General features: G+C 47.0%; 1 protein-coding gene across 33 annotated transcripts in view; it reads right to left on the bottom strand.

Moving 5' to 3' along the window:
- The window catches only part of PPP6R3 (protein phosphatase 6 regulatory subunit 3), a 141,901-nt gene that overhangs the window by 49,041 nt on the left and 68,717 nt on the right, over positions 1-24,143 (bottom strand). For 23 of the 33 annotated variants that reach the window (XM_082748764.1, XM_082748771.1, XM_082748766.1 and 20 more), the window contains 5 exons: positions 20,498-20,684; positions 17,085-17,222; positions 14,332-14,397; positions 11,300-11,412; positions 7,216-7,329 (listed from right to left, as the gene is read on the bottom strand). In XM_082748764.1, coding sequence (XP_082604890.1) covers positions 7,216-7,329; positions 11,300-11,412; positions 14,332-14,397; positions 17,085-17,222; positions 20,498-20,684 — 618 coding nt within the window. The remainder of the gene's footprint in view (positions 1-7,215; positions 7,330-11,299; positions 11,413-14,331; positions 14,398-17,084; positions 17,223-20,497; positions 20,685-24,143) is intronic. The other 10 variants (XM_082748775.1, XM_082748776.1, XM_082748778.1 and 7 more) reach the window with 1 other exon arrangement.

The raw sequence follows: 24,143 nt of genomic DNA, 5'->3' as shown, positions 1-24,143 counted from the left end.
AAAACTATTCTGGCTACTGTATTTCCTTTGAATTTCCATGTAAGTTTTAGAATGAGCTTGCTAATTTCTACAGAAATTAGCAAACTCCTGCTCTGATTTGGACTGGAATTATACGGACACTCCAGATCAGCCTGGGGAGAAGTGGCCTCCCACCAATACTGAACTTTCTACACCATGAACGCAGCAGCTCTCTCCATTCACCAGGCACTCTTCCAGCCCGTCAGTACTGAGCAGTGTATCTGTAAACAGATGTATATCCAGCTGTTTTGTTTTCCCTGTGCTACAGTAAACAGTATTTCATAAAAATTCCAAATTCCAGTTGTTTGTTGCTATTATAAAGAAATACATCTCATTTTGGAATACTGACCTTATTACATCTTATAATTTTGCTATATTTACTTGTTAGTTCTACGAGGTTTTTTTGTGTATTTTTTTAGGATTTTCTATGAAGACAATCCTGACCTCTGCAAACAGATTCAGTTTTCTGTCTTCCTCTCCTGCCTTACTATGCGGGCTGAGACTGGGAATGGTGAAGATCCTTGCCATGTTTCTTGATTTTATCATTTCAGTCTCCGATCATTAAGAACGCTATCAACTATGGACTTGTTTTTAAGGGAAGCCTTATCAATTTCTAAGATCCCATCCATTACTAATTTACTAAGAGGTTTTCATTATAAAGGAATTTACTGAAATGACTGGTCTTTCCTCTTTAATCTGTTAGTATGAGTTACATAGACTGATTTTTTTCACTGAGACTTTATTTTTACAGAGCAGTTTTAAGTTCACAGTAAAGTGGAGGGGAAGGTACAGAGATTGTCCCCACATGCGCGCAGCCGCCCCCATTACCAACACCCCCTACCTCACCCCCACAGCGGTCTGTTTCAATCACTGAACCCACCTACGACGCAACATAATCACCCAAAGTCTACAGTCAACCATCACGGTTCATTCTCGGTGTTGAACATTCCAGGGATTTACACAAACGTATGCCGACACGTACCCATCACTGTGGCATCATGCTATTTTCACGGTCCTAAAAGTCCTCTATGCTCTGCCTTTTCATCTCCCCACTGCGAACCCCTCATCTTTTCATGGTCCCCCCAGTTCTCCGTTATCCTGAAAGTCATGTATTTGGAATCATATAGTTTGTAGTCTTTGCACTGGTTTCTTTCCCTTAGTAATCTACATTCAAGGTTCTTTCGTGTCTTTTGAAGGCCTGACAGCTCATTCTTTTGGGCACTGAGTAATATTTGTTTGGATATACCATGATTTATTTACCTACTCACCTACTGAAGGACACCTTGGTTGCTTCCAAGTTTTGACAAGTGTGAATAAAACTGCCATAAATACCCATGTGCAGGTTTTTGTGTGAAATCAGTTTTCAACTCCTTTCGGTGAATACCAAGGAGCTGGATTATATTTAGTTTTGTGAAAAGCTGTCAAACTGTCTTCTATAGTGGCTGTACCATTCTGCGTCCCCACCAGCCACAAATAAGAGTTCCTGTTAATCCACAATCTCACCTGCCCCTGGTGGTGTCCATCTTCTGGATTTTGGCCATTCTCACTAACTGATCTGGGAAGGGTGAACAAGCCTCGCATTCCCAAGATAAACCACAGCTGGTCTTTTTAATACATTGCCGGGTCTAATTTGCTAATACTTTCTTGAGGAATTCTGCATCTAGGCTCCTGCGTAATTGTGGTGGTTTTCTTCCCTGTAATATTTTGGTCTAGTTTCCAAGTAATGATGGCCTCCTAAGAGGAGCTGGAAAACGTCCTCTTTTCCATGTTCTTGAAGTTCCTTAGATCTTTGGAGGAATTCACCAATGAAGCCAATCTGGGCCAAGAGTTTCCTTTGTTGGAAGCTTTTAAATGGGAATTCAATTTTGCTACGGCTGTTTACCTATTACTTTCTGCAGTGAGCTTTGGCAGTACTCCTCCTTTAAGGAAGCTACCCATCCCCTCTAACTCACTGAAACTGTCACCTGAGTTATTTAGAGTATCCTCTTACTATTAATGTCTGTGTGAATGCAGTTATGCCCTCTCCTCCACTCCTGCAATTTGTAATGAGGATCTTTTCTACATTTTCTTCATTAATCTGGCTAGAGATTAACTGATTTTATTGATCCTTTCAAAGAAAGAACATTTAGGTCTCACTGATTTTCTGCATTATTTTTCCCTTCTCAATCTCTCTGATTGTTTTCTGCTCTTATCTTTATTAATTCCTCCCTTCTGCTCTTTCTTGACCAGTTTCTTAAGGTGGGAACTTAGATCCCAGACACAAAACTTTGTCTTCCTTAAACTCTGTCTTCCTTTCTTAACATTTAATGGGGTGCCTGGATGGCTCAGTGGGGTAAGCCTCTGGCTTTGGCTCGGGTCGTGATCACGGGGTCCTGGGATGGAGGCCCGCATCGGCCTCTCTGCTCAGCGGGGAGCCTGTTTCCCCCTCTCTCTGTCTGCCTCTCTGCCTACTTGTGATTTCTCTCTCTTAAATAAATAAAAATATTTAAACTATATATATACAAACATTTAATGCTAGAAGTTTCCTCCTTCTACTCTCACTTCATTCCACAAATCCTAATGTGCCCCATTTCCATTATCAGTTAGTTCAAAATATTTTCTCATTTCTCTTCATTTCCTCTTCGACCCTGGGGTTATTTATTAAAGTGTGTTGCTTCATTCCAGCAATCTTTTTCTATTGATTTCTAGTTTAAACCCATTATGGTCTGAATTAATACTGTGTATATTATTTTAACTCATTATGGTTTGTTTCATGGCTGAGACTCTGGTCTACCCTGATAAAAGTCCCATGTGCATTTGAAAAGACTGTGCACCGTGATGTGGCCAGGGCAAGGCTCTGCAAGGGTCACTCGGGCAGCCCAGTTGCCACTGCTGCTCCAGCTTCTGCATTCCCACCGGCCTTCTCTCCAGATGCTCTCTTCATTTCTATCAGAACCGTTCCCGACTGACAGAAAACCTGCAAAGGTGGTACACAGTATTCCCACATAACCCACACCCGGTTTCCCGTTATTATTATTGTACACTAGTATGACACAAGTCCCAATAAACCATGGGTGATACATAGAATCCACACTTTATTCAGATTTCCTCAGTTTCCACCTGCAGGCCTTTCTTCATTTCGGAGCCCACCTAAGACATCGCATTATATTTAGTTGTCATGTCTCCTTCACTCCTCTTGGCTGTGACAGTTACTCAGGCTTCACTGGTTAGGTATTCTGCAGAATGTCCCTTCACTGGAATCCATCTTATGTTTTCCTCATGATCACAGGGTCTCTGAGACAGAGACCACAGGTAAGATGTCATTGTTACTACCCCGTGAAAAAAAGTGCAAACTGTCAACAGCACTTAGCGCTGGCTCGTCACTTTGATTATCCAGCTGAGGAAGTGTCTGCCAGAGTCACTGACAAGTTGCTCTTTTTGTTACCTTTCCACAAAGAACTCTTTGGAAGGAGTCACAGCGCATGGTCTACACTGAGAAGAGGGCAGTTCAGTTGTTCCCCTTTTTGGGGAGGAAGCATCTACATGAACCATTTGAAATTCTTCTCCAGGGGACATCTGTCCCTTCTCCTCCATTTATTTCTAACAGTACGAACCAGTGCATATTCTGTACTTCGGGTACTAAGACAACACAGCTTTACTTTATTGTACCAATTATTATGCTGTTGTCACTGATTGTGTGAATCAGCTTTGGCCAATGAAAGCTCTTTCAGCCGGCTCCTGCGTTCCTCTGACATAACCCCTGCCACTTACACTGCAAAGTTTTGTAGTTTTAATACTTCCTTATTTCTGTACTACGCGATGCTCTAGGCTCCTCTTGCCCCATCACAGGAATGGCCATTTCTCCAAGGAGCTCTGGTTCCTCTCTCTGGAGAATGGTGTGAGAAACCAAGATCTGGGCACTCACCCTCTTTTCCAGTGCCGTATCGCTACTTATAGACCCTTGTAGCTCACAAACCAAGTGTTTTTGGTTTAACTCTTCATGGTCCAATGTAGATAATTTCTAATGTCCCATTACTGATTCCTTCCTCAAGTCAGTCCAAGTTCACCAATAAGCTCACAGGCACTGTCCATTTCTGCTGTGGTTTCTAGTTTTAGCATTTCCTATGCTCTTCCCTCACTCTGCTGAAAGCCCCCACCTGTTTACATACTGTTCCTTTTCCCCCGTAATCTTTTAACATATTTATCGGTTATTTTAAATTCCCCTGTCAGACAGTTCCAGCATTTTAAAATCTTTTTCTACTGACTACTCGTACTCATAGTTTTTTGAGATTCCTTTTATCTTGTTTATCTTTTTGGTTGTTTTTGATTGAAAGGTGGGCAAGTTGTATTGGGCAGTATAAGCCAATGTAAACATTATTTCTGGAACCAACACATCTCTTTCTCTCTAGACCTTCAGCATAGGGTTTAAATCAATCTGAGGTCAACAGCTGAGCTAGGTTTGCTAGGACTGATTCCCCTCAGTGTATTACAGACTTCAAATGCGTCTCAAGTTACTCTGTATTTATAGTTAAGGCTGGTGTGCCAAATTTCTCTCCACATCACACTTTTTAGCTTACTCTTAGCTGAAGCTAAGCCCTTTAGGCTTGTTCCTGAGCCTGACAAAGACCCCCCGCCCCAGCTTTGCCTCCATCAGCTGACTGTTGCTGTTATTGGAGGCCTGATGGAATGGGGGCAGCAGGGAAAGGTGTCGTTTTGGGTTAGCCTGTCTTAGACAGCTAAAGGGTCCCTAACTCTCACTGACCCTCCTTCAGTGGGGCTCTCTAATCGTTGGAGCCCAGAATGTATCCCTGCCTCTCTCATGGCCTAGAAGATTTTTTCCTGATCCCTTCTTCCCACTGCAAATGGTCTTCACCAGTGTCTTCACCTGTGTCTTTATGACCACAGGATTTGCTTAGTGGCCCAAGAGCTTCGTTCCATACGAGACAGGGGAAGGATTATGGTGGGGACATGTGCATTTCCCCTGAAGACTGCTGCTGTTTCCTGAGGCCCATTTTGCAAGGACACTTTCTCTGGTATTCTCAGCCTGCCCCACCAACACCGCTTCCCTGAGAACAGCTTACAGGTGTGTGCAAACTCCCCTGGCATCTAGAACTCTCAGGTGTCTCTGACCTCCTTGTCCCCTAGGGAGCTCCAGGAGTGGCCTAGCCTACTACTGTTCTGCATTTATAGAAAACGTACCTGAACCCTTAATTTCACTAAGATGAAAAATGAAACTATGAAAGTACCCCAGCTCCTTGGTGTAAGGCCAAGAGCTAATACCATCTCCTTATTTCTTGAGTTTTATTAAAATAATCTAAAATGTATTGTTTTATTCCAACACGTAACATTCAATTATTCATTCTGAATATTTAATCTTCACATTCATACGAGTAATTTTCAAACCCTATTCACTTCATTTATCACCACTTTTGTAAGTATTATTCCTTTAATTTTGATTAATATTATTATATTAATATTATATTAATATTAACATTAATAATATTAATATTAATCCTAATATTTTGTTTGGTTTTGGTCGAGTCCAGCTTCAGGTACTTCTTGCCAGGACAGAAGCCAGATGGAACGCTGAGGTCGCTGAGGTCATAGAGGTCGGGGCAGGCCTGCTCTGCCCACACGTGTCCCACAGTCAGCAGCAGTATGCTGGGGCACAGTCCTGCCCTCTGCTTTCCGTCTTTATTTAGCTTCACATACGAGAGGCCTGGTAATCTGATTTGCTTTGTGGTTAACCCATTTTTTCTTATCCAGATACTTCAAAGATCTGTCCTTTCTTCTTGGGACTCATAAATCTCATCGGGAAAAACCTAAAATCTGAGCGCCCCCCCCGCCCATTCCGTTTAAATTTAATCTTGCTTGTAGCATTTTGTCACTTTCTGATCTGAAGACAAGTTCCTTCTGGTCAGAAATGTCCTTCTACTGTTTCTCTTACTGTTTTATCTTCTCTGCTCTAGATTGTACAACTGATTCTGTGTTTCCTTTCTTCCATTTGCGAAGATGTACCTTTTTTCTCAGATTTATTCCCTTCTCAAGTCAGAGGAGTTGACAGAAGCCTCACGGCACCATTTCAGGTGCGTTCAAAGCATCCGAGGAGACGGCACAACGGCCGTGAAGCACGAGGAGCAGGACGACGGGCCCGCGCCACCTGATGACGACCTTCAAAGTCACCGGTAACATTCTTTACAACAGAGTGTGCAGGAGAAGATGTAGACATGGTCATAACCGCAGACACAATCCCCAAAGTACAAGATCTTCGAAGCACTGCTCCCAAACTGCCTTCCATTGCCGCTGACCAAACACTAACCAAACCGGGAACAGAGGTCAGGAATTTGGGAAACGGAACGACTATGTTCACTACTTTGCCTGAACCCGATACAACACCATGAAAAGTACATCCAGAAACCTTGGATGGCCGGGATTTTCCTATGCTGACAGCAGCCTCCTCTGTCCTCTTCACGCCCTCTGGTTCGCTGGACAAATCTAACAGTGAGTGAGAAAATACAAACTCTAATCTCTAAACCACATATTCTCGGGGCGCTCACATATACCCACCTCTTCAAACCCTCATGCTCCAGGGAACAAATAAGAAAATTCTGACAATCTGTAAGTGAATTAGCACCGAACATAAATTGCAAAGAGTAACATGACCAACATCATCTGGCTGGTCCAGGGCACATACATGGGAAGAGCAGACTGTATTTCTGATTCTGAAACACTTGGCCCAAATTTTTCCTTCAAGGTCGCAAGCCCTCTGCCCACCCATTTGAAAGCAGCCTCACGAACCGCAGGGCCCTTACATGTGAAATCCCTGAAGAGCCCATCGGAAGACTCAAGTCAGCACGTGCAGAAAAGAATCACAAGACAGAAAGCATTCCTGAACTGTCATCTGAACGGGACAGCACAATTCTCTTGTGTTACACATTTTGTTTATGACACCTCTTATTGTAGCTACTTCCTTGTAACAACTGCAAATACCCAAACACTGCCAGTGCCCAGTGCTCACCAAACACTATCTTCAACCACATCCCTACAGCCCACCTCGGCTGAAACTAAGTCAGAGTTCTTACGGTGGAGACATGCTCAGCACCTGCAGTTTAAGGGCAAGAGACCGAAGCTTATCAACCAACAACTTTTATCAGTTTCTAGGAAATCTAAAAGCAAAACAAAATGGCTCAGCGTTTGTAAGACAAAAGGAAAGCTTACGTGGGCCGTCGCGTCTCCAGCAAAGTCAGCAGTATCTGGATTGCACTGACTATGGCTGATTCATTTTTCTCCTTGTGGAAAATATTTGATAGAAGCTGCTCTATAATTTCTTGCCTAGGGAAACCAATCAACAGTCAGGTGCTAATTGTAACATTAACAGTAATGTCAGATTAATTAACAGTAATGTCAGAGAAAAAGAGCATGGTAGCAGTAAGGCACGTACTCTATAAAAGGTTCAACCCCACTTGGGCATATCTGTTTCATGTAACAACATTTTATTTTTAATACATTTATGAAACCAGACAAGTGATCCTGCTTATTCCAAAATCGAACTCTCCCACAGGTACTCTCCTACTCCCTCCCCTCAGCAGAGTCACCTGGGCCCTGCTTGCCTCCGCCGATCTTGTCGAGAGCCAACAAGTATTTCCAGACTGGAAGTCACCTCCCACTCCGATCAGGGTGCTGGTGGTGGCGGCTGTGGGTGGTAAGAAAATCTGGAGCTCCTCACCCCGCAAAATGAGGGGACTTTTTCAAAAAGGCTAATTATAACCCATAAATGTCTTCCCACAAAAGCATTAATGTATAATTAACTAAGATCTAAAACATGTAAAAGATCAATTGTTGCATTTCACCCTACAATTAAAATTTGGTCAATCAAAATAACATGGAGGCAGGAAGCAGATCTGCCTGAACTAGAGCCAAAACGTTCTCTACAGGCTCTTCCCATTACACACTCAAGGCCACGATGAATGTAAAACACAAGGGTAACTTGTCAGGTAATTTATATGGACGTTCTCAAGGAAGGTCTCAGTGTCTTAGGATCTTGGTAATTTTCAGAATCCGAGTGGTTGGAAACCTGGGACCACCCTCACCCTCACAACGGGACACACAGCCGGGCTGCCCCTGCCGCTCACCCAGCAGAGACACCAGCCACCCCGCAGTACAGCTCAGTTCACTGCGACCCAACACCAGTCCCCTTGCCAGGCTAAGGCAGCAAGTAGGACAGAATCTCCTTTGTATTTGGGGGAAGCAAATAAAACTGGTATCTAAGCTAACTTCAGAGGATCCCTCCCCCCGCCCCCTGCCTTGCTGGAAGAAGCTTTCAACTACCAGACCGGCACTAAAATGGTGAGACCTTCACCCAAAACAGCACTATAAAAATCACTCAACACACAGTAAGTCTACAGAACGAATACTAGGCCTGAGACTGGCCTCTAGAAAACAGGCAGCTTTTTCACGGGAAATACATCTGTTTTTCAAAGAGCAGCCTCACGCCACAGCAGAGTATGGACCCAGCGTCCAGGCGCAGATGTCCACCTTCTCGTTCCAGAGGAATGTTCTTCCTTATCACAAGTGCGTCACAGGCTCACGGACACTGACGCCTGAGGGAGTGGCTCCCAGAGAGGCCCTCCCTAGCTCATGGCTTCATCAGTCGCCTACAACCATGAAAGCGTCCCACTAATGGACAAAATGATATGATAACCAGCAAAACTCAAACGGTCAAGATGTTAACATACAGCTGAACTGTATTATGAGTCTTATCTAAACACAAGAATATCAGCCGCTACAGAAGGAATCACGAACCAAAGGACCGAGCTGCTCAGACAGGATAAAACGAGCGCTTTCGTATTCCTTCAACAGTAAAAGCATTTATTTACACGTCAGAGAAATGGATTTTTTTTTTTTTTCACATTTAAAAAAACCCAAGTTCTCGGATCAGCATTAGTAAACTCCCCACAGGAGCTGCTCTACACACGAAGCCCTGCAAGGACTTTACCAGGTCTTGAGACTCCGGCGCACTTTTGTTTTGACTGCTTTGTACACAGGTAGTCAGAGGAGCGCAACCTGAACCGACTGAGATCAAACTCCAACTCATTCTAAGCTCCTTCGTATCAAGAATCAATGCGGCACAGTCCGACCTTCTCTAACACAACTGGTTTTAAAGGAATTTTAAACTTTTGAAGAATTCCAGAGCCACTAAACTGCATATACTCAATTTAAGCCCTGACTGCTACCGAAGCTAATCGCTGCCTAACACTCGCATCCATTTTACCAGGGACCTTTTGGTACGTCTACCCATCTTGACCATCCTCTCTAACCTGAGCTCATTTCGAACTTTTGTTTACGTGCTACAGCACACATACACTTAAGTGTTTATACATACTGTGGCACCCCAACTGTGGGCTGTTAGGCCATATAAAGAGCTGGGTCATCTGTATACTATGTACGGCCAGCAGATTGGCCTAATAATACAATATTGCTATATTTCTCAGTTTATCAAATATTGTACATTATCACCTAGTAATACATCAGCCATACACAAATGCTATTATGATTAATAAGTTTACCAAACCCGTAGAAGCCTTTGGTCACTGTGTATTTTCTTTATCAATAGCTACTGAAAGAATCACCGTAACACGGAAGCATGTCTGATTATACTACAGGGGGCTGGTTCTCATTCTCAAGAAGGATGCAGGAGGCACTGCTGTAGAGTAAGTTTCCCCACTGCCAACTCCGGTGATATCCTCAGACCCCTAACTCATCATGACCATGATTCTGAAGACATTTACTCCAACGAATATTCAATAATCCCAATTCTTGCCATGTATGGTTCCGTTTAGAGCTGCCTGATCACTGGGACTAAAGACACAGTCTGAACTGTACAACTGGGCCCTACCTAGGCTCCAGGGCCACACTCCCCAGGAAAGAGGCTCCGGGAGCGCTGAAACTCAGCACGAACTGCTGCCCGGTCCTGCATCTGGGGGGAACCTGCGGTCCCAGATGGCCACTGCACTCGAACTGTAACGAGTGTGAACTGACCTATCCTAAGTGTAAAATACACGCTGGCTTTCCAAAACTCTGGCAAAGAAAAGAATGTATAATACCTCAGTGATTTTTTTTTTTAATAAGCATCTGTTCAAATATTTTTAACAATTTAATATATTATTAAAATTAATTTCACCTATTTTTTACTTGAATGTGGCCACTACATCATTTAAAATGACATCTGAGGGTCGCCGGGGTGGCTCAGTGGGTTAAAATGACATCTGACTTTTCTTTCTATTAGACAATGCTGTCATGAACCATGAGACTGATGGTGTTCAACCTTTTTTTTTAACCTACTCAAAGGGCAATTTTATATGGTTGAACCTTACACTACTATAATTACTAGTATTTGAATGTGGAATGTCTTATATTTACAAAAAGAGTATATATGCCCTAGTGCCAAGAATAACAGAAGTGGGGAAGGAAACTGACGTTTTACCTAGAAGCTGATAATTTAAGTTTCGCTTACTTCAGAGAATCAGTCAAATCCTTTCCTGGGAAAATACAACTCTACTTCTCAGATGACAGACTTTAAAAATGATACGACATCTCTAATTTGCTCCTCGCTCTTCTCACTGGGGGCACGCAGACCCAATGTGTGCCCGTGTGCAACGGCAGGTATTCCTTCCGAAAATGCGCGAATCTAGAGAAGCTAGTATCCACGGGCTGGCCATGCACAAATTTCAAAACAGCACACCATCCTCCTCCTATTTTCCACCCAAACATGAGATGGCTGCTCACAAGGAATCGTCTCAAAATAAGAACAGAGCAGTACACAGACAAAAAACACACAAGGCTTGTAACCCTTCGAATCAGGTCTGGTCAGGTCGCCCCCAGTCAGCTGCAAAGGCACAGTAAATCCTAAGAAGAACTTCTGGTAAAATCCTTGACCACGATGGGTCAAATCAGTTTGCGTATGAAATTATTCTTCACCAAAGACCTGCGGAGCAGTAACCCACACTCAGCATGTGCTACCCCATCTTACGACAGCTTAACGGAATTCTAGTTTATAGCTATTTCAAAAGCTCCAAGTCTACGCATAAATGTCATTTCTTTACATTCTTACCCTGCGGGTATCCACTGGGCATCACAAATGGCTGAGATCGGTTAAGCCGGTCCTCCCCCACCCAAGGGTATCTTGCAGGGTCATGATTCCCACAGATGGAGGACTTACCAACCACTCACACTGGTAACACAACAAATAGCATCAATTAAAAAAAAAGATAAGAAAAAAGAACAAGAACAATTTTAAACATACTTTTCTAGAGTGGCAAGCAGGGGATCTGGTTCTGTACTGTTCTGAATTTGTAACATCTGGTCTCTGCTCAGGCGAACAATTTCACAAAGTGACTGTGAAGCATTTGAATGCCGCTAAGGGAAAAAAGTACAATTTTAACTATAAAACACGTCAAATGTCAAGTTTATAACAAAACGTTATCGAGTAAATTGCTTAAGAAATAACACAAATTAACACTGGCCGTTAAGAAGCTGCGGTGAGTAAAACGTCAAGCTCAGAAGAAGGAATGTAGGTTAAAAAAAGAAGAAGAAGAAGGAACACAGGTAGACCCAAGACTACCTGATCCTGCCAGGCCAACGAGCTTCACTAACAATACCGCACAGCAGAGATCACTATGTGTAGGGACATGGCATCAAAGTTCTGGCAAGGAGGGGCGCCTGGGTGGCTCAGTGGCTTAAAGCCTCTGCCTTCAGCTTGGGTCATGATCCCAGGGTCCTGGGATTGAGCCCCAGATGGAGCTCTCTGCTCAGCAGGGAGCCTGCTTCCTCCTCTCTCTCTGCCTGCCTCTCTGCCTGCTTGTGATCTCCAATAAATAAATAAAATCTTTAAAAAAACAAAAAACAAAGTTCTGGCAAGGAAAAATTTCTACAACTGAGAACTTGAAAACAATACATCCCCCCAAAACACAGCTGACCTTTGAACAACATGGGTTTGAACCACACAAGTTCACTTCCACAAAGATTTTCTTAATACGTACAGTACTTATTTAAACGTATTTTCACTTGGGATTTTCTTAGTAACATTTTTTCTCTAACTTGCTTTACTGTAAGAACATGGGATGTAATACATACACAAAATATGTGTTAACTGATGGGCGGCCTTATTGGTAAGGCTTATGGCCAACAGCAGGCTATTATCAGTTAAGTTTTATGGAGTCAAAAGCTTTACATGGATTTTCGATTTCATGGGGGGTTGGCACTCCAACCCCTATGTTGTTCAAAGGTCAACTCTTTGTATTTTTATCAGCATGGAAGCTGATAAATCACCTTTTAAATCAGCACTGATTTAAATTAAAAAAAAAAAAAAAAAAAAAAAAAAGCAAATATAGCTTTCTGGAATATACCAAAGGGCAAGAAATACTGTATCGTCTCCCAGTGTACAGTGTGTTTACCTCACAGGAAAATCTAAGATCTTAGCACCCAAATGCATTCTGCTCTGTGGCACGTGGCACTGGGCACCGCCCGCAGACAGAGCAGTTGGAGCCCAGGACAGGCAGGGAGTGATGTCCAGCAGAGATGACAACACACACCAGGGTAGCAAGTCCACTGACTAGAATTAGGAGTCAAATCGTTCCTTAGTAAGTATCAACTGGTCCGTATGACTTCAGCATGTTACTTATCACTTAATAAAAAACATAAGTTATCAACGGGACTGTCCAGAGGCAAAATTAACTTTCTTACAAGTCAAGCAAAGAAGCTGTTAATGCTCCAAATGCTTTGTCCTTTAGAAAAGAAAAAGAAGAAGAGCTGCACACGGGCTTCCCCTGAGCCCTGCAGACTGGCATGATTTCCTATTGAGCAATCAGCTCTTCTGTCTGAGAATGTGCAAACCTAGCAACAGGCAAGCCTTGCCCATGGACGTGTATGCCCTGTGAAGGGGACAGGCCACGCTCCCATCATCACTCTCCACAGCCTGCACCGGCCACACCTGAATCACACGGGAGCAGCACTCTGGAAGCATCCAACCCCCGCCCTGGGCACAGGAGGCGCTACCAGCCCCACCAGCTTGCAGGCCCCTGCTGCGCAGGGCTGCTCCCACCGCAGCAGCCGACGCAGGCGCACACTGGGCTGTGTTCTGAATGTTAACAGAACAAACCACAGATGCACTATCCCAAAGGGAACCAACAGCACCTTTAGTGGTTAACTTTTTATGAATTTTAAACATAAATTCCAGGTATCAAAGTATCTGAATACACCCAAGGAGAAGGGGCTAAATCAAGCTTTATAAGCAGGAATATCCTCTGAGTACCTTTGCCCCTTCGTCATCCTCCTCCACCATCTTACTCTTCAATCTAACTGGCAACTTAAGGCACACGGGAAGGTCCCCTGACCTCCCCACAACACAGCCCGCACATCTACTACAATCACTTCCTTCCCAGAGAGGAGGCTGAGCCGCAGAGCTGTCATGTCTGTAGGCAGAAAGGGCTAAACACGGGCAATCGCACGGGGCTGCGACAGAAGATGGCAGCAGGAGCAGTGGCAGGGGGTGCCTGAGTGGCTCAGTGGGTTAAGCGACTGCCTTTGGCTCAGGTCATGATCCCAGGAGTCCCAGCTCCATGGGGAGTGTGCTTCTCCCTCTGACTTTCTCTCTCATGCTCTCTCTCTCTCTCTCTCCCTCAAATAAATAAAATCTTTTTTTTTTTTTTTTAAAAAGGAGCAGCAGAGCTGGGGGCCTCCTCCACTGGGGCCAATGGCTAGTCCGGGAGACCCCGGGCTTCCCCTCAGCACAGAGATCAGTCTGCAAACTGCAGAGCAGCCTCAATCCTATTGCCAAGTCACCCCTCAGCTCCTGGGACAAAGACAAACCTGTCAGTGCCTATGGCCAAGAATGGCCAAGAAGTACGAGTGCCAGGGGCTCAACACTCCACAGCTACAACGGTGGCAAAGATTCTGATGTGCTGCTGCACGGCGCAGCCAGAACAGAAAACAAAGTGCAGATGCGGCCACACCATTTGGGCTAACGATGTGTACAGAAGGAAAAAGAAGTAGGACAGAGGAGGTCTGTAACAAAAGCAAGCAGATTCAGCTCCAAGCTCCAGAAGATGGTGCTAGAACCAGGGCCTGCTGATGTCCGTGTTTCTGAAAAATGTTCTGGCATCAGCAAAATGTAATATTTTTTAAAGCCTTTAGTGATTAGAAAATTGTCAACTTAAAGAATGCCAGATTTTACCTGTCCTCTACCTTCATGCCTCCTACAATTATGCTCTATGCCCAAATAAACACAGTTCCACTTTTTCAAAAAAATCAAGTTTACAGTCACACAAGAGAACTTACATCTTCTTCTTGCGATGGATGAACTATTTCCACAAGTCTCTGGATAATTTGCTCCTCATTTAACCACTGTAAAACACATTGTAGAGGTAATCATAGCAATGCGTGGCTCTTGTTCAAACCCCAATGAAGATTAACATACTTGGAAATATCCATCACATTTTAAGTAGAATGTTACAGGTTTCTCTGGACTTTGAACACTACAGGAAATTAAAAGTCCCCCAAGGAAAATGCCAGTGAATATATTATTGAAACTACAGCCAACACTACCAACTATGCCCCAAATTACAATTCCCACATAAAAAATTCTAACATCAACTTCTTAGACACAGAGTAGTTCTCAAATACTAAGCACTAAAAAGGTCTGTATTTTGTTTGGTGTGTGTGTGTGTGTGTGTGTGTGTGTGTGTGTGTGTGTGTGTGTAATTCATACATTTTCTGTAAGACAGTATTAACCCTCAGCATCAGAGGGGCACCTGGGTGGCTCAGTCAGTTAGGAGCCTAGATCAGAGCGCTGGTTGGGATCTCAGGGTCAGTCTCTGTCCTCAGAAGAGTCTGCCTGAGATCCTCTCTCCCCCTCTGCCCCTCCCCACTCCCATGCCTGTGCACGCTCTCAAGTAAACAAATCAATCTAAAAAAAGGAGGGGGGCAGCTTCAGAAAGACTAAGAAAAGCAGTATTTAGTATCAAGCCTCTGGGTTAAAATATATGATGAACTTTCAGACTCCAAAACCAAAATAGCCACAGGAAGCATGGGGGCAGGGCACCACAGCAGTCGAGTTCATGTGCCCCATCAGGAGTTAGTAAAGAGCCAGTATCCTGCTCAGGACAATCTCTTTCTCATCTACATGTGAAGTACCGCCGTGAATGAAAATAAGAAGAGAAGAAGAACAGGGAGAATAAATTAAATATCAGCTACCAGAATGTTAGGCAGGAAGAGAAGCAACGTAACAAGGCACTTACAGTCAAGAAAGGACCAAAAAAAAAAACCAGAAACCACCTCAAAACAAAACCCAAAGGTTAAAGGGAAACTGGGGGAAACAGGGAGGCACGGGGCTGGGTGGCAAGAAATCAAACACAATTTGCTAAGGGCACAGCTGCCTGCTCCTTAAAGAGAACGGTGCCCAAGGAAGATGAAAACAAAGCTACGAGAGGGTACAAAGCTAGAGGTCCAACTTTGTATTTTTAGATCGGTTTCAAAATGGGCATATCAGTCACCCTCCTGGGGATCTTGCCAAAACGCACACTCTGATTCAGTAGGGCAGAGGTGAGACCTGAGTCCCCACGTGACACCTGGGGCCACACTTTAGCCGCAGTGGGGTGGAGGGTGGAGAGGGGCCTGACCACCAGGGAAGAAGGAAGGAAACTTTGTGCACTATGAAAGGATCAGCCCCACACTCCTACTGCCTCCACAGCCATTAGTAAGAACCTAGGTCGCCATGGCGGGCACCCAAATCTAAGTTTCTAACCACCCTTCCCCTAACCTAACTAAGTCTTTATTAACTGCCTATCACCATATCGCTCCAGAAGAAATGGCACTAAAATTCAACTCAGAAGTGACAAAAGAATTCTAAAAAACTATACTTAATCACTACTCCCTAGAGCAATCCAAAGGTGACCCCTCCCCTTGCCCTCAACAATCTTTCCTGGAATCTTCAACATCTTCTGAGAAAAGATAGCCACAAAACACACCTAAAAAGAACCAACAACCTTCCTACAGGCAACTCCAGGACATTCACTAGATACCCTCAGCTGGTGTCTTCATGATGACCACGGTTCTCAGGACATCTCTGCCTGGTTCTACAGAGCCAGCCCTGACCGCATCCCCCTCACACAAACACGTGCCTAAGCATGCCTGCTCACCTCAGCAGAACATGCCTTTCCTGGAATACCACCTGACAGGCCCTCCTGCCTCTCCTCTGGCTCTTCCAGTCTTTAATTAAAATCACCATTTCCAATAAAACTAATTTCAAAGAAATGAGTAGGTGCTAGGGTTTGGGATGGAACGGGATGGGGAAGGTTCTGGAAAAAGGGAGTGAAGAGAATCAGAGAGGAGAAGACAGAAGACAAGAAGAAGAGGCAAAGATGAGAGCCTGTGAGGAACCTCATATTCAGTTACTCACACTCTCCCTCTTCCCACCCAAATCCACTTAAGACAGCTCTTCAAGGGGCACACGTATCCTAAAATAACCATCCACCAAAATTTTAAAATACGTGTGCTTTTGGAAGTAAGCCCCATTCTGCTCTTCTCCTATGATCCTAACTACCACAAGAGGAACACTACCCTGACGGCTCCCTTCCTGGAACACGCGTCCTTGCAGCCCTGACCCTGCGGTGTGGTCTCGATCTCAAGAGTGGTGCCTCATGGAATCCCCAGACCAGATTTGCAGCTCCGCATCTCCTGCTCTTTCCACGAGACAAGCTTTAAATGCATTTTCAACCCATTCCACTGCCCCACTACCACTGAAAACCAAACGAGCAGGGAGTAAAGGACCGCTCACAAAGAAACACCGCAGGCCCCTCCAGATGCGCACATCTGGGACATGAACCCTGCAAAACCCTGCAAAATCGTAATCTCTTCGTACCTTGGAACCTCCTTCCTTCCCCACCCTGCCCTCCCCACTGAAAGTCCCACCCCCGCCCCGTTTCCCAGACAACCTTCCTCTCCAAGCCCCTGGAATCCCTCCCAGCACCCAGCAGCCCTGCAGGCTCCGGGGCCGCACCCCGCGCCAGTGCAGGGGTCCTGATTCTACTCACGTTCAGCACATCTTGCCTGGGCTGCGGAGGCTCAATGCACGTCAGGAGCCTGAGCAACAAGTCCATGATGGCCGAAGTTCCTATGTGCTTTATGATAAGGTCTACGAAATCACGTTTCTTCTTCAAGAAATCCACAATCTAGAGGAGAACAAACCAAAACTGAAAGACACATAACCGGGGAGCCACCACCTTTCCGGCGTAGTCCATCCTGACCCCTCGAACTGCCCCTCTCAAAACCCACCGCTGCCCTGCGTGGAGGACTGGCAGCCGCTGAGCTGGAACCAGACGGGAGAGCGTGCGCAAAACCCCTTGGGAAAAAAAACCTCAAATTATCACACGTTTCCTCACATAAATACACCATAACAAAGTCTTTTATTTCTGTTCACTTTCATTATTAACTGTCAGAGAGTAAGGATAAATAATTTAATGCCCTAGAGAGAGCCCAAGAACATACCATTCAGCAGCTTATGGACATAAAGCAAGTCCCTCAGACTACACTAAAATGCAGAGTAAATACTCAAAATCCTCATCAGCCCCTAGCAAGTAGGAAAAAACAATTCAAAAACAAGTGTTTGTAAGTCCGTCCTGGCGGCAAGCTCAGCTGCTACACAACATCACGTGTGGCCCGACGTCAGCTGCTCGCTAACGAGATGGACACCAGGAGGGTGAGCGTGGAGGAGACGGGCAGCTACACAGGGACCCGAGATGTTACCACTGCCACCTGGGTCTCTCTTCTCTGCAAGAAGAGGCAGAGAGTTCTGTCCTGCACACCCCTGTGGGCCTTCTGCCCATCTGCACCCAGTATCTCTTCAAATGTCACGGAAGCAATGTGGCCAGTGTGGCAGCAGCTAAGTCTCAGAGAACCCTCTCGATGCCCTCGAGGAGGGGCTGCCCCACTCGGGAGTGCCAGATAGGAAAACCTAGGCACAGGCCAGTGAAGTGTCTTGCCAGAGCCCAACGGTGGCTGGGCTGAAGTTTCAACTTAGATCGGCGTGCCACAAAAGCCACAAACCCTGCCGCCATCCCAGGGATGAAGTCTACGAGCCAGAGATGACAAAAATCGCTTCACACCCGCTGGCGCAAACAGAGCAGCACCTGTGACCTGCCGCTCCTCTGAACAGGGAGGTAAAATGTGGCAACAAGAGCCTTCGAGAAGTGAGACACAATTAATCCATCACAACTGAGTCACACAGTAGTTGTTACAAGCACAGCGGAGGAGAAAAGAGGAAAAAGCCAGAGATACAGCGTGGTTCTGTGGCGAAAGCACCAGCTCAGGAGGCCAAAGGCACGAACTGCGGCCAGGGCTGCGGACAGTACCACAAGGACAGCGAGGGGTCCCCGAGGGAAGATGACGCCGCAGAGATGCTACCGCTTCTGACACCGAAGGAACCCTGCGGCCGGCCGGCCTGGCCTGTGAGCTGAACGACTGCATCAGAGGAGCCAGGCCGGGCCCCCGGTGTCCTCGGTCCCCGCAGCCACACACGGCCTCGCTCACATCTCACGGGACAGAAACCATTTCCGCCCTTAGTCCTCCAACCGAGAAAGGCGCTAGAAGAGCGACGGTGACCGAATCCTCTCATTCTCCTTCCGAGAGCCCTAAGCCAAGAAGCACGCAGAGCCGCCGAGTGACAGGCCCCCCTCTGAGCCCTGCATCGGCAAATGCCAGCGCCCGGGCGCGACACATGGGACCCACAAGGGCAGCGCCAACCCTCAGAGTCCCAGAAGGCTTCGAGTGTTCTCGCTTGTATCAAAGGTACAGTGAGAAGCAGAGCCCCTGAATTTGGGCTCCCCTAGCCCGGAGCAAAGAGAAAAACCACGATGCCGGCGGAAGGCCTGTGTCCGTCACAGCTGCAGCCACCTGAAAGGACCAGGACTCGGGCTGGGGACGGCGTGCAAAATCCGCCAGGACGCTCAGCAGCCCCGTCCGTTCTCGCCAGAAGGCAGAAGAGAAAAAGACAGCCTGTACGACAGGAATCGGGATTCGGGGGTTACCCTCTAAGAAAAACGAACCTCGATTCCAATACATCTCGGGGCATAATCCCGCCTAATTAAGAACATAAGTCCAATCTTGTCTAAAATAAAACACGCATCCACTCTGCGTTGGCAAAGGACAGCAAAGGACGGGTCACGGAGCCTGTTTCCCATCGGGGAGGAGCTAGGCCCGGCCGGTTCAACCAACCGCAGCCCTGGCATCGCACTCTGGCACGTCTATGCGTGGAGCATCGGAGGCTCTTGCTGTTCCTCGGGTGCCTGTTTCCAGGAGTGGAGCAGAATCTCCCCGTAAGCACACCCTTCTTCACACCAGTGTGCACTAGAGCTGTGACTCTCAAATCTCAGTGTGCATCAAAGTCATCTAGAAGACTTACTGGAACTCCCAGATGGCCTGGGCGCCCCCCTCAGACAGTCTGACTCATGAGGTGTGAGGTGAGGCTTGCATTTCTGTCAGATTCTCAGGTGGTTCTCACGCTGCTGGTCACGAAACCGTGCTCTGAGAACCACTACACATACGGCAGATCCTTGGAAAATCAATTTCCCAAGTGTGTCTGCGCTGTTCAGGAACAAAACACATGTGAGGGGTCGCGGGGGAGACGGGGAGGAGAGAAGGACAGTTCCCTCTACAGTGAAGTAGGGTTTTCTGCCCAGCACTACTGGATGGGAAAGGCAGTCTAAACAGAGACATCTCGAGGCGCCGGGGTGGCTCAGCCGGTGGAGCGTCTGACTCTGGCTCTGTTCATGATCTCAGGGTCGTTGGGATTGAGCTCTACTTGGGCTCTGTGCTCAGCAGGTGTCTGCCTCTCCCTCTGCCCCTCCCCCGGCTCATGTGCCCGCACGCTCTCTCTCTCTCTCCCTCGCTCCCTAAAATAAATAAATAAAACCTTAAAATAATAATAATAAAATAAACAGAGACATCTCAAGCTAAACACTTAAGATTTTGAGTGGAATCAAAACAAAATTGTCATCATTTGTATAAACTAATCAATTACATTTACGGAAAAGCTTTTTGATTTACAGCCTCATTTGTGTTGTGCTCATCATTACTGGAAAGAAAAAAAAAACACACACACAAAAACAACTGTCGCTTCCCCAGTCACTACAATGCCACTCGCATCTTCGGCCACTCAGTATGAGGCACGGCGCTGCCTTCGCCAGCGGACAGCCCACGCGCTCGTGCTTGCAGCTACTGGTCAAGAGAGGAGACCAAAGTACACTGCTGTGCTGGGCCGTGAGGCGATCCAAAGAGAACACATCAAGCTAGAACATGGTCGTGGATGTGGAGGGCAGAGTTAAGTCCGTGTATTTAAGTACACTCCGCTGCAGAACCTGGACTGAAGGACACTCAGAACACAATTACAGGGGATCGTCTCAGGAGGACAATCAGCCCTAATACTTACCTTCTGGAAAATGGTATTTACCTGTTCTGGTTTTCTGCTGATAAGAATACTGAGCACCTTGCTGAAGAAGCTGGCAAGTAGCGGGTTCAAGGGGGAGTCGTTTAGGAGGAAGCTATATAACCTCACGAGCAGGGACTCGTCTTCCCCCAGCCTATCGTTCATCTGGGAGACATCGGAAGTGAGCAACTCACAAGATATATTTGGATACCTAGAAGAACAGGACACTCGTGTCATCATCCACGTTAACAGTTCCATAAAGTAGAACACAAATCAGAAATGTTTCCTAAAATTTTGTGAAAAATAACAAAATCACCTCTGGGAATTAGAAAATCATTTCAATCCATTCTGTCCAACCTCTAGATTATAGTGAATTTTCTACTGTATCTAAAAACTTACTTCTAAAGCAAGCTTCTACAGGATACACTTTCCCTAACAAAACTAGAGCACACCTAGGGCTCGGGAGCACGGGGAGACCGCGCCTCGGGCAGGGCACGGGACCCCTCTGGCCACAGCCGTCAGCAGCAGAGCTTGCAACACAACCAGCGCCTACAGGACAACGGTGGGGGATGCCGGTTTCCAGGAAACTGCACTACGTACGGCACCCTGTAAGTTCTCCAGACACATTCTGGTTCCAAGACCCGCCACCTCTGTCTTCACAAGGCTGCGAGTTTGGGAGGGCCTGTACTGCACCTTAAGAGAATCACTGCTGTGACGTTGGAAGTAGAGAACATGACATCAGCCTGAGTCACCAAGGAGGAGAGCGGCGCGCGAAACACCAGCTGGCACGCCGGCCTTCCTGGGTCTCCCAGGGATCCGCCCGGCGTCAGGTCTCACTGCTGTGGACACGGAGCTCTTCCGCAGACTGCACAGCCCTGGGAACAGCTGCAGCCCTGAAGGCCTGCTTGCCGCTGACCACCAGAGCACTCTCTCTGACATCAGACAGCGAATCCGCCTCCTCCGCTCACTCCTCTTGCCACATTTTCTCTTCTGTTTTCAACAGCAACAAGTGCAGACTCCAAGGCCGGTCCAACGATGCTCTCCGCCACCCCCAAGTTCACGTCTCTGCTCTTAATTCCTCCCTGTCAAGAAGCCAGGATCCAGCAGCAACTAGTCCTCTGCAGTGGCAAGTCAAGGCTGGCCGGACAGGGACGTGACAAAACAGCGACAAGTTGCTATCGGACAGGCGAGGGCTGCTGCCTGGAACCCAGACAACAGCCCTCGAGGCATCCAAGACAAACAAGGCGGCTGGCCGTGAGGCCCCTGGCTCAAGAGGCCACCGGCCACAAACCAGAAAGCCGCAGCCACCGCGGGGGTCTGCCGTGAGGTCGGAAGATAGAGCAGTACGTACGTCCCCACGTGAACCTCAGTAGGGAGGAAGCGGACGGAAAAGAACAAACCGATGTGGCAGGTGTATGTGCACAAAGAACGTATTATCTAAGAGCTTTCTTCTGAGGCTCAAATTAAAGTCCGTCTTTCTTTCTTTATGGCACACATGGGCTCGAGGAGGCTGTAACACAGAGGCGCCGCGATGCCAGCGGCGGGCTAACGCAGCAGCTGCAGGTGTGGCTTCTGGGCGGTCACCACCTAGGTCCAGACTGTCTCTTCCACTTACAAGCCACATCACCTTGAACAAGTTACTTAACCTCCCTGGCCTCCATTTCCAAGTCTGTAAAATTAACACTGTAGCCTTTACCTCGTGGGGAAGGATAATACAAAATACTGAGAAGGAGGCCCGAGAAGAAGGAAAGCTCGCTGTTTTTATTCCTCTTTATTTTCCACTTCATAAAACTTCCAAGATGCTGGTTTGGGGGCTGGGGGGTGCACTGTCTCAACTGCCCCATCGGAAACTGCTGGCAAATAAAGCGCCGGTAAACCACGTTGCGTACGGTATCGTCTCCAAATCCTGACACACAAGGTCCGGAACAGGACATGGGCATTTAGAACATCTTTTTCACGGATTTTTCAGGTATTTTTCCAGTGACTGAGACACATGATCTAGATAATGCAGCACGCATATGGGGCCTGGGTACTATACGTAGGGCTCAAAGTCCCGGTTCTGGACAGGCTGGCATTCCTCTCTCCTTAAACTTAGAGAAGCTTCTAACACACCCAGAGACCCCCTCCCCATTTCACTCTGCCTCTCCCGCTGCATGCTCTCACCTCGCCTCCTTTGTGGTGACAACCTGGAAGCAATCAGAAGAGACTACCCCCACCACGTGCATCTAGGCGCCTCCCTCCTCCCTACCCACAGAGCCCACTGCTCCAAAAGCCGCCCTCCACCGTCCTTTGGATCGCCGGCTTCCCACCTGCTCTGGCACAGCACATCCCCGGAGGGCCCTCCCTCTGGCCAGCAGCTCCCGCCACACTGCATGGCTCTCGGCAGCACACAAACGTGCCGCCAGTTGCCCCACCAGGGATAAAAATGCCACTGTACCTCTCCCGACTCGATCTGCCTGCAGCACCAACTTTCTCTCTCTGCTGCTTTCCCGGGAGACTCTAGAAAGAACGGTCTCTGCTCGGTGGCCAGTACTTCCTCAGAGGCATTCCGGCCAGGCTCTTGTCTCCAGCACTCTAGAGAACTACAGTGATGGGCCACATGCTCTGTCAAGAGCACCCCCGACCTGCCTGTCCCAGCTCTCCTTCCTGAGGCCTGGCTCCCCTCGGCTTTCGGGATGGCAGTCCCCTGCAGTCCCTCTATAGGAACCTCAACCCAACCAACAGCATCTTAGCTTTAGGACTGATTATACTACAAGGACCTATTCTCAAAGTTCCGTTAGTTCAAATTTCTACTGAATTATTTAGAACTGAGATATCTGTCATTAAGATTAAAAAGGTGGGTGCAAAATGACAAATGTTTAATACCTTGTATATGATCACTTAGGACAGTGATGAATTCAGCCCACGTGTAACTAATATAAAGTTATGAGACACAAAACACAGCAATCACTCTATCCCCAGACTAGAAGCACTAGTCTACATTTCCTGAGGTAATCACAGATCAATCTCAGCCCCGGAAAGCTTTCAGATCCCACCTGCTGGCACCCTCCATGGATACAGCCGTGAAGCGCGGATCTCACGCCCAGCGGGGGTCTCCAACCTGGCCAGAAGTGCAGCAGAGCTCATCTGCCCAGCGCAAGTCACGGACCCTCAAAATGGGGCCACTCACAAGGCTGTGTGTCCAGGGAGGCCCGCCTGCTCTTGCAGCCTCAAAGGGAGCGCAAAAATAGCGCGGGCCAAGGCAATACTACAAAAGACATGACCACTTTTTGGTGAAATAAGCACCATCCCTAAGGTGTGGTGTGCCAATTCTTCTTAAAGAGGTATTAGCTTCACTCGGCTGCTGAGGAAACCAACCGTGGAAGGGTAACCCCTTTGGCTCAAATTCTCTAAGAGGGGACTGTGACCCCCCTTCAGGTTGGCTGGACACAGAGCCCACAGCATCCCGACTCCCACCAGGATAAACCCCGCGACAAGCCGCACCCACACGTCCTGGGTCACTGGGAAGGGAATCCGAGAGCAGCCCGGTGTCGGTCTTCCGGGGCATGGGAGGATGCTGGTCTCCCCGCTGCCGCATTCCTTTCCTCCTCTGGTTTAGGGCACTTTTGAGTGGAGGCTGTCGCTAATGCTCGCTGTCCATCTTAATGGCCAGCAGAGAACACAACCTCGC

The sequence above is a fragment of the Mustela nivalis genome (assembly GCF_964662115.1).
Source record: "Mustela nivalis genome assembly, chromosome: 9".
NCBI classification, from domain to species: Eukaryota; Metazoa; Chordata; class Mammalia; order Carnivora; family Mustelidae; genus Mustela; species Mustela nivalis.
This window is presented reverse-complemented; position numbering and strand designations above follow the sequence as displayed.